We start from the raw sequence: 11227 nt of genomic DNA, 5'->3' as shown, positions 1-11227 counted from the left end.
ACATCACATCTCAACAACTGTGCACCATTATTAAAATAGTTTATGAGAAACATAAATTCACATTTATGAAACAGATTCATCCAATAATAATAATTAATTGTAACAGACGGACATTGTTTTGTGCTGCCCAGCAGTGACTAACCCATTCACAGGAATCCTCTCTGCTATAATTAAAATAACTTGCATCTTCTCGGCTGGCAAAAGTGTGAAGCTTGTTTGTTTTGCTAAAACTGATCAGTCGGACACTGCATGTTCTCAGCAACTTTCACCAAATTTAAAATATTGTATCACAAGATTTTCACATGACACCCCCTGTGTACAAATACATAGACGACCAGGCCGTTAACTGGATGTAACTCTGCTTCTCTGAGAATGTGCAGACAAGGGTCTTGGCTGAAACACCACACATGGGTATTTAAACACCTGTCTAAAACAGGGCTGTGTACAGGACCAGCCCCAGCCTAGGCCTGATCCTCCGTTACTAACCCTGACTTACATATCAACTACCCTGAGAGGAAACATGTGGGTATTCTGACTGTAGGGAATGCTAAGAGTGCATTGATCAGGGTGCTAAGGCAAAGCATTGTTGGGGAAGTTTTGATAGAACAAGTATGAAATAAAATGCCCCCAACATATTCTAACTTCAACGAAATGAACGCACTTCTGAACACCGTGGAGTGAGTGGGAGCTTTAAAAACGTCAACGTGGAAATCGTCTGAAACAGCAAACAGCTGAGTGCATGTTTGGGGAGAAAATAAGTGGACCAGCATGAGTTATGACCATGGGAATATTTTTCCTTGGTTGTATTTTTGAATTAATTGTCACAATTGTGGAAATGTATTCAAGGAAAAAAACCACACTGCAAGGTTGAGTCTGTAATATGACAGAAACAGGCTGACTCTCCCCGGATGTAACTGGAATTTATTTCTCTGTGAACAACGTGATGTTTCCAAGATGACGACTGCATGATGTCTGGACACAGACACACAAGTTCAGTCCTACGCTCTTGTACTGTGTGTGGCCAAACAGAGCGAGGAGGCATTGAGTGGCTTTCTACAGAGGTGTGTCTCACATATATGCTGTTTTCTTTGGTCCTAGACGAGGACTGATTGGTGTTGAGTCACTTGAACTCGCTTAGCTTCAACCCTGTCTCTAGAAATTAGGTTTATATACTGCTAATTTGTTGTGTGAGTTCCCTTAACATAACCACAAAAAGCATTCTATCATGCTTTAGTTGGGGCATTAAAAGAGAGAACTTTAATCTGCAAACAAATGACTTGGTCGATAGTGTACATTTTAAGGTAAGGTCAGTATCAACATTTTGTGACTGGCAGATAAGTTGAAGTCCGGCACCACTCGAAACATTTTCCTTTTTCTTACTTCCCTTGGGTGTATCTTTAAAGAAAAACATGTTATCGTCTCACTGTCTTTCCTAACTTCCGAACGCCTCCATTTCCCCTTGTCATAAGGACTGTGAGTATTTCTCGCACTCTTGCTTTTGCTGTTCATCAGGCAAGAAAGAGAAAACAATGCCATGACATGACCCTGCCTTTGAAGAGGCAGCCTTGTTGGACATTTTACATTCCACTGGCACGGCATCACAGGTCAACTACATATCAGCTTGTGCTGCTCAGATAATACAATGTGAGCGAACCGAAATAGACCATTGCATTGATTGTGTTGGCCGGCACTACCACCAATTACACGTCCCTCTTTGATCCAAAGTTACACCTGAATGCATCTGAGATATGAAGTACTTGCTTCAATTTAAATGTACAGACTTACTAATGCCTGACTGACGAGGATTAGCTGCAGTGCTTCCCAGCTGGTTGTTCCAGTTTATGCCTGGGATCATTGTTTCTGAGACTTTTGAATAATAATTACATTCACAGTCACAGGTATACTGTAAGAGAAATACAATAAATACAAAAAGCACTTAGCGCTGTTTAAGGACTCATCTAGACTCTTCGATCCGGCTGGTATGAGTATCATCACTTTTGCAGTTTTCCAAAAACATTGAAAAGTCGCTCTTTTTTTTAAAATTAGATAATGTTTTGGACAAGAGCAAATTGTTACGTGAGAATCAACAGAGATTTAGAACAAGCGCTGGTTGTGCATGTGTGTTGGTTGTTAAAAGCTTTGGCAGACCAGATGTGGTAAACCATCACCTGTTCTGTGTTATTTACACATTACGTAACACATCCATGTTCACAGGAAAACGTCATTATCATGACTGCACACGCAGAAAGTATTTGACGTTGCTCTGCTACGATTGCGATGCACTATACTTTGCACATAGCAGGGCAGAGTAGCACATTTTGTCTCTCATTTCTTTGGCTTTGCGTCCTACTGAAAAAGACAGCTTCCCAAGGAGAGTCCAGACATTTGTCCCGTGCCACTACAAGGACACCAAAACAGGAAGAAATATATTAATTCCAGAAAATTAAAATACAGCAACAGTTCATAGAGCTTGGCGCCATTCCAAACACTTAGAGATAAGAGACAGCGCAAAGGTTGAGTCGTTCAAAAGGGATGCGGCAAGTCCATTTGGCCGGCTGAAGTCACTGTTACGGGCAATTTCTAAAAATAACAAGTGATCAGTGAGTCACTTAGCTCATTTATCCTCTTTGGCTGTAAGCATACGCACTTTATGCACATACACACACACACACACACACACACATAGTCAGCAGTCACTGACCTCATGAGACAGTCTGATGAAGTTGTCAGACAGAAACAACATCTTGTGCTTGAACCAGCTACTTTTTTTATATTTCAGTACCACCCACAGAGAGAGGCAAAAAAAAAAAATCTATCCCACACCCCATGAGCTTTTTGAAAGGAAAAACTATCCTCCCTGGGAAAAGAGAAGGACATTCAGAGTACACATTTTATTTTCCAGCCTGAGCTAAACCAGTAATAATCCAAGTTTCAGAGTAATTAAATGGGTAACTATTGCTACCTGCCATATGAATTCCCCAAAAATACAAAACTCCTGCACACTGTCATCATTTCGATGAACACATTTACTAAGTTTGTTCCTCTCTGGTTCTTCACCCTTCCTCCTCAAACTAAGGAAATTCAAATATACCAATTATGATTATGGTGTTTCATAAGATATCAGTCATGGGATAGTGAATACCTCTCCCTTGTGTCTTTACACAAAGCTGCAATGACCACTTCCCCATCGTAATATCTTGCTTCTCAACGCACAATAGGGAAATCAATGCCCGATACATGTTCTGGTGTTATTGTTCCCTTCCTCCTGTCTTGTCTGTTCAGATCAATCGCCAGTTCTTCCTGAGAATCCTCTCTCAAAAGAAGAAAAAAAAACACTCTTTGTCAAACACAAAGGACCTCTTTGTAAAGCCAAATCAGCGGCCATATGCTGGACACTTTGATGACATTGATCTTTTCCAAGCTTCATCCATCCCCTTTACTTAAGAACAACATTTTTCCTCTCAAGTATGCTTTTAGTGGGACAAACTTAAATAAATGGTCTCTTTTTCCCTCTGTTGAGAAGAAACTTTGTAGGCAGTCTGTGAAAAGGTGATATAATGCCTTCACCTTCCCCTCCTCTCCAGCAGGCTACCCCTGACTGACCCTGTTCTTCTGAGAGAGGACGATAAACAGTGCGGCACCGGCCTATATTTCCCTGAGAAAGGACGATAGAGACTGTGGGACGCTGCTTTCATTCATATTAATAACTCTTCATCTGCAGCGAAAGTCACATCAAAACTTATTGAACTCTGTGAACTCTCTTATTTACTCTGAACCATGGCTTTGGTATCAAAAGATGATTTGATAGAAACAGCCTATCAAGAGTTACTGATTGCAATGTGACTATGGGCATCTTTTAAGAAGATAATTAAGATAATGAATTGACTAATCTGTAGAGGAAAGTGCCATATTTCAGCATTGTATTAAGGAGTTCAGATATACAATGTACAAAATGACACAGGGCCATGGGGATAGTATTCATTGTGACAAGGATGAAGCCTTTATGTTTGATTGTGGCCAGGTTGTTTATTTGTGCAGTGTGTGGGTGTGTCGGTTGTTTATTTGTGCAGTGTGTGGGTGTGTTTGTGTGTTGTAGGTACGAGGAAGGACCTCTCGAGGAAGACTGTTCTTTGAACACTAAACAGGGTAAATGACATAACAATTACAAAACTGTGATTCTGTCTCAAACCTCTCTTGTCAAAACTTTCAGACTATTTCATTGTCACGAACACAGTCAATCTGGTGTTGGCTTAACGAGCGGTTCTCTGCTGAGAGGAATGTTAATAGCGGGGACTGCAGTAAGTCAAATAAAGTTCCATTAATCTCTGAATCTGGACATGCAGTCCCTGTTTTTACAAGGCACATTTTAAAGAGATTCCAAAGAGAAATTGCATAAACAAACACCTGCCAAGACAAATGAAATGCCAGTGAGGTCTGTCCATGGTGAAAAACAAATCTGTTGTTGCTCAGAATCACAAAGGGCCTTGTCAATAACAGAGAAGGAGCCGTGGATCAGGGCGCAGAATCCAGCACTTTATTTGACTTGACCTTTCCGTACGACCGTCCACTCCTTTCCTCATCTCCCCTCCTCACTCTGCCACATGCACACACGCATTACATCATTACTGTCTTCTCGTCTTTCCTTTTGTTTCCCTATACTTTCCCTCCCTCCCTCACACACATGAGATCACTGCACTGATTCCATTCCAGCTGTTACAGTTTGGGGGCATCTGGGGGACATTCCAGTGCCGAGCCCATGCACCTGCCCGGCCGTGTAATTCTCAACAGCTGCATATGCATGTGTCATATACAGCTATGACACCAGACGAACTTAATTCAATCTGAATCTGTCCAAAACGTGCACATGTTCCACATTAATATCTCAAATAGTATACTAATAATGCGTAGATGATGACTGCATAATCATACAACAAGGATTCAATCCGAAGGATGTCTGAGCTGTTACTTTAACCTGTTGGACGACTTTTCATTTTAAATGGAAACCGCAATATGCTTAGATTAGATTTAAGGTTACTGTTACCCTCTGGGGACATCTAGTGGTCAGACATAAACACTACATAGAGGATGGACACCAGTTAACATGGAGCTGAACTCATGCTGCCCTCGTTTTTGTTTTTCCTTCATCATTCTTTGGGTTCTCACAAACCCCAGTAGTGTATGCGTAAAAATAAATATTCAAATATTAGCCTCTTTCTTTTCTTCTGACCTCATAAAACCAATATGTAGTAGTATTGATGTGAACCCAAACAAAATTGACGAATCATTTCCTGTAGAGGCTTTCGGTAACAGTTCACAATCATGTTTTTACATTTACACATATTACATTTAAAAACCACCTTAATATACAACTTTACAGATTACAGATCAGTGTTTACATAGTTCTTGGAAATGACTGTATTCCTTTAAAGATGCGATATATAGAATTCAGAGCTTTAATACAGCAAACAACTATTTGCTATGTGAAGCTCTCCTTCTGTGTGTGTTGTTATCAGAGCTTCTCCATACTTTGTCGACATAGCCTGCCGTGAGCGAACCAGTGGGGCCCGTTCACATGCACTAACTTACACTAAAAGCATGCACACGGCATCGTCAAGGGATTACGATGATCCACCCTCCGGCCCCCTCACGTTAACTCTGTCAGCACTGTTAGCCCTGTTAGCACTGTTAGCCCTGTTAGCCCTGTTCACACTGTTAGCAGTGAGCCATGTTGAGAGCCGTTAAGAGGCAATAGAAATTCTCCTAACCTCGTATATAGCACCTTTAATATTTGCAAAAAGAATAGTAGTGACAAGCTACTACACTACTGCTCGTCTTAATGGAATTCCTATATTTGTTGATAGACTAACTGGCACCCAGGCTTCAAGTCAAAAATTTTATTTCAACACGCATGTACACGCACATGAAGAAAAGGGAACAGGAGAGTCATAATGAGTTCATGCTCTGTTTGTATTCTGACCTGCAAACAAAAGCCAACCACAAACAGTATCGTTCATGAGATGAGACTAGGTTTCATGCATGATAATGCCATCACATACACTAAAATATGTAGTAGGTCATCATTGAACATAATTTATAAAAATCTTATGATCATTTTATCAATGTATTCCTGGCAATAATTCCGTGAATTTATGTTTACAGTGCTGCAGTGTGCTGGAATAAATACTCCACAGGAAAGTACAGCGAGAGAGAGAGCGCTATACACACAGTGAAGGAACAGGCCTTGAGGATCCCAGTCCTTTGTCTGTCGACCTAGTTGGACCAAGTCCCATCTTCTGAGTAGCTCATGTTTCTTTTGGTTCATCATATCTCAATCTCATTGCCCCATTTGTTGTTGTTCATTTTATTATCCTATCCTAAATCTGTCATATTATCAGCCCCATGGACGTCTTTGACCTGGCCAGCTTATTCTATTCTTATTCTGAGCTTGTTACATATTACCGTACTGTAATACACATCCTGTTCTCGTGTGGTTTGTCTTGTTACAGTATCAAACATCAGTTGTTGTTTACTTACGATGTCTTTTGAGACGCAGTTCTCTGTGGCTATAAATACATCCGACAGTTAAGGACTGCCAAACCTGTTTTAAAGATGACACACTACTGAATGGCATTCGGACATCATTGTGGCGTTACAAAGACAACAACAATGCTATGATATTATAGGCTATCGTAAATATAGTTCTTGATCAAAGTAAATATTATATATATAAGAGGTGCCTAAGATTTCTGGTATTTAAACCTTGATTTCAAGCTAGTAGCTCCTGGGGAATAAAAAACAAAAGAGAAACAGAAACAGAAATTAAAAATGAATTATGGAAATACTGTGATGCTACACCATGTATAATTGTGGTGGCTCTGATTACATGTCATTTACTTTGACGGGCTTTCACCTCGTCTGACAAAACAGATGGCGGAAGTGGCGGTCTTAACAAACCCTGACGTTTAGATCACAAAGCGAATGCACTGACATCATTAATTGGTATGTAAAAACAAAAGACACACACACACACACAAGTACTGTTGTCACAGCAGACAAATTCCCAGCCTTATTAGTTTCTTCTTCAAGTTTGTTGCCTCTTGTTCATCAACAAAGGACGCAATGACATCGATGAACAGCTCGTGTAAATAGTTCAAAACAGCTCAAAACACAAATGGGGAAATAGAAGATATAATCAAAACAACATTAGTGTGACTGATGTTGTCAAGGTTGTTATGTTAATGACAGATGTAGGCCAAGAACAACCAGAGCATCTTTATTGTATAAAGAGAACAGAAAAAAAGAATCAAATCGTATAACACTGGTATATTATAACATAAGGGCCAAACAAAATATATATATATATATATATATATATTGTCACTATATCTTTTATATTTTATATTATGTCTTGTGATTAAAAGTTGTGTGACGAATTAAGCGTCTGAATGCCTTTTTATTCTGAAGGATCTGGGCCGGAAGTCTTTATTGCCGATGCTGCAGGTGGGCACGAGCAATTAAGGCCCAGCGTATTTCCTGGGATAATGCCCAAACTTTCTCCGCCAAAGTTTTGCCAGAGGACTCAAAAGTAGGTATTTTTCCCTTTCATACTTTAAAATGAATTTCCTCCAATTCCACCTTTTAAATATGCATGGTGCTAATATTTGTATCTTTCGCATCATAATTGTGATAGTGAGTCTCATATTAATCTCAGGTAACAATACTTTTAGTAACATTAAATTAAGCTAACTGCTAACGTTGACTGTTCATCCTGTGGAAGTTTGATAGTTTTGCTATGCCAGCAGTGTGTATCTTTTTTACGACCGTTGTCGTAAGAGAAAATTAAATTAAACATTTAAATGTAACAAAATAGGGCAAGGTCTTAATAGGTTAAGTGACGTAATACGTTCAAGGAGGCTCTGGGAAAAAGGGCTCGACTTTAAACTATGTGTCAACCTGCCCACAGGTGCCAGTGTTGCAAAAGGTCCTGACTAAAATGAAAATGAAATACATGCCAGCCTGAAGGTAAACAAACAAACACGCACTGCACACATAAGTTACAGCTAACAAACAACGTTACTATAAAATGGTAAAGTTACAAATACCCAATAATACCCCTCAAATAATGTTGAGTGACATAAAAGGTCGTAAAAAAAAAAAAGGAAGCGGAGTGAATACACGGTGGCTGCATATACCTCCGTTAACGCCTGGCTGGAAAGCGAACTTCCTCTGGACTTTTCTCAACTCCAGACGATGATGGGGAAGTTCGCCTGTCAAATGTCAGCATGACTCTCACATAAAAGTCGCCCGGAATCGCAGAATCGGAGAGAGTGATCCCAAGGTAAGATGGCTGTTTGACTGATTACTTGTTTAACTTTATTTTTAAAAACGAATTAAAAATAAAGACATGAAACCAACCGCAGGGGAACGTGAGCCTGTGTATCCGCCGGTTTAGAATAGATTGTTAATGTTTAACTACATTATTAATAACTATATTATTAATTACATTTGATCTGGATAACATGATGGAAATATACTATCAGTGTCATAAAAACAACTCTTATTTTTGTTTTATGTACATTTCTTTTCTTTGAACGACATCCTTCACAAGGATGAACACATCTAGAGGCTCTTTGTAACTTTGGTATAGGATAGTGAATGTAAATTGTGTCTTCATTTTGCCTGTGAGTGTGATTTTGTAATGTCAGAATGGTGCTTTTAGCCTGCACTTATTATTATTATTAGGATTTCTTTTTTTATTTTGGTTTTATTTATTTCCATATTTTTGCATTTATTATTTACAACATGAGTGTATGGCTTTTTGTGTCATCAACACAATATGTAATGTATATGGGCTTGTGCATTCAAGAGTCATATCTGTACTGATTTGTGTTGTTTACCTCGTGCTCTCGTTCTGTAACCAGCTCACCTTCTCTCTCTCTCTCTGCCTTCTCTTTGTTATGCAGATGAAGTTATTTGTTTTCAGTTTCGTCTGTGCATGTCTGCAAGTCAGTCATCAAAATCCGACCAGCCAGTGGACCATGACGCCCCACGGTATGCTTGATCTCTATGCAAACACATCTCACTCCAAGCTCAAGTCACTCTTCCCGAACCTGTTTCAATTCCTGTGTGTCCTCCGTTAGTTCTGGTTGTGGTGGTGGATGGCTCTTTGGACCAGCAGTCCTTGAGCTGCCTGGAGCAGCCAGAGGAGCTTCTGAGGAGAGATAGCAAGGATGAGGATATTTCCTGGAGGAAGAACGGAGTGAAAGAAGCGCAGAGAGGAAACTCATATCTGCTGGAGCTGGAGGAAAGCTTTGCCGGGGGAAACTACACCTGCCACAGCAAGGATGGGTCTCTCCTCAATCACACCGAGGTCCTGATCCAAGATGACGAAACTAACCGCAGGAGAATTCTTGTGAAAGCTGACCAAGGTGCGGTCTGATTTGAAATGTTGCATTGTCACTGTTATACAGCAGCTAGATTTGGGGAAAGTGTTTCATCTGGTAAATTCCCGTTTTTCTTTTTTTGTGTGTTCTCCTTTTCTGCATGTTTGTGGTGCTTCTCTTATTAGGAGACTATTTAGATTGCTCCGCTCAAAATTACAACGGAGAGTTCCAGTGCTCTTGGACCTGGCACCCCCAACGCGCTAGCAAAGTAGCATTTATCAAAGCTCGACTGTAAGTTCACAAACTGCTGAAATGTGTTCTGCTTCGCTGTCCAATAATAACACAGTATTCTGGCTCATGTCAGAGCTGAGACTACAAAGTGGCATACCCATAAATACCTCCTCATGAAAGGATACATAACAAAGTACTTTTTATACGTCATTTAAAGACCAAGGTCATTTCACCTCTTCGTCTATGAGGAACTGTGACAGCTTCTTGGCATGAAATACAAAGGCAAATTTAAAAAATCAGTGTGTCGTCTGAATAAAAAGACCGGTTTTTCCGCCATTCTATGCAGTCTTTCTGACGATGACATCCAGTGTTCTGTGGATGAAAGCGGTCAGCGTTGGACATGCTCTTCCGGTCAGAGTAACTTCGGCTGTTCAGTGGACGACAGCGGAAACGGGATCGTGTGCCTGGACCAGCAGCACTGCCCCTACGCCGAGGAGAGCCAGCAGATCCACGTCACTGTCTACGTGAAGACGGCGCACTTCCTGGTGGAGAACTACTCCAAATACCTTTACCTCTCAGAGATAGGTCAGACATCTCTGGGCGGGGGGTTCCATCACATAATACATCGTTGTTTGCTTTTTCTTTCCGTTCCTGTCTTTGCTTTCATCTCACTCTCTATCTTTCTTTTGTTCGGCCTCGATAGTGAAACCCGACAAGGTGACGATCAGTAAAGTCAACACTACGACGATAGAGTGGAGTTATCCGAGCTCCTGGAGCAGTCCCTACTCCTACTTCCCTCTCACTTTCCAGATTGCACAGTTTAGGAGGCGATGCAAAAGGTGCGACAACCAGTGCACTGACTCAAAAGCCACGAAGGTAAGAGGGATCCGCTGAATTGAACTGTGAAAGTGGAGGGAAAATAATACAGGAATGTCACGTTTGTGTGACAAACTATAAAGTTACTGCACATAAAAAAAAAAAAAGATGAGAAGTCATTTATTCTTATTCCTCAGACCTCGACGGTGCACTCTACTTGTCAGTTCGAGGTGAAGCGATGGGCTAAGGCCGTCTGCATCCGGGCTAAGGATGCTCTGTGTAACTCACAGTGGAGCGACTGGAGCTTTGTCAGGTCAGTGGTGTGAAGTGGGACCAGTTCCAAGCTTTTCTCCGTCACCTGACTCCTCCTGCCTGCAAACCTAACTGTGTATACTTTGTTGGTAGCTTCAGCTCTCTGCCTGGTTGTTTTTATGTTGCTTGTCAGTTTTCTACAAAAAAGACATTTTCACGGCTTTCTGTTGTGAGTTTTGATGTATCAAAATGGGAGAAAATAGTTTCTGTTTATTACATTTTTACTTCTGTTATCACCGATTTTTGCACTGATTAATAGACTTGCTTTACATCGTCACATTGTTGACGGAATCAAACCAAACTACATCTCAGAAACTCGCATGATGTAGACGAGCTCGTAACTGTTTTTGAAAAGTGCAAAATTCAAACACTTTGCTTCCTTGGAATATAATTCGAAAATTATTATTATTTCAGACTAATTTCCTCATTTGTTTTTCATTACAGTTTGAGGAGTCGCAAGAAGAAGACTAATCTTACAGTAGAAA

General features: G+C 40.5%; 1 protein-coding gene across 1 annotated transcript; it reads left to right on the top strand.

Moving 5' to 3' along the window:
* Positions 1 to 8963: 8963 nt before the first annotated feature.
* On the top strand, positions 8964 to 10756 carry il12ba (interleukin 12Ba; the record flags this gene model as incomplete). The annotated part of the gene is made up of 6 exons (XM_079268768.1): positions 8964 to 9051; positions 9141 to 9428; positions 9569 to 9674; positions 9961 to 10199; positions 10318 to 10490; positions 10628 to 10756. 6 exons carry the CDS (start codon positions 8964 to 8966, stop codon positions 10754 to 10756), a joined length of 1023 nt encoding a protein of 340 aa, XP_079124894.1.
* Positions 10757 to 11227: the final 471 nt, after the last annotated feature.

This window comes from Melanostigma gelatinosum (genome assembly GCF_949748355.1).
Source record: "Melanostigma gelatinosum genome assembly, chromosome: 5".
Lineage (NCBI taxonomy): Eukaryota > Metazoa > Chordata > Actinopteri > Perciformes > Zoarcidae > Melanostigma > Melanostigma gelatinosum.
Note: the sequence above shows the minus strand (reverse complement) of the source record. Positions and strands in the feature narration are given on the sequence as shown.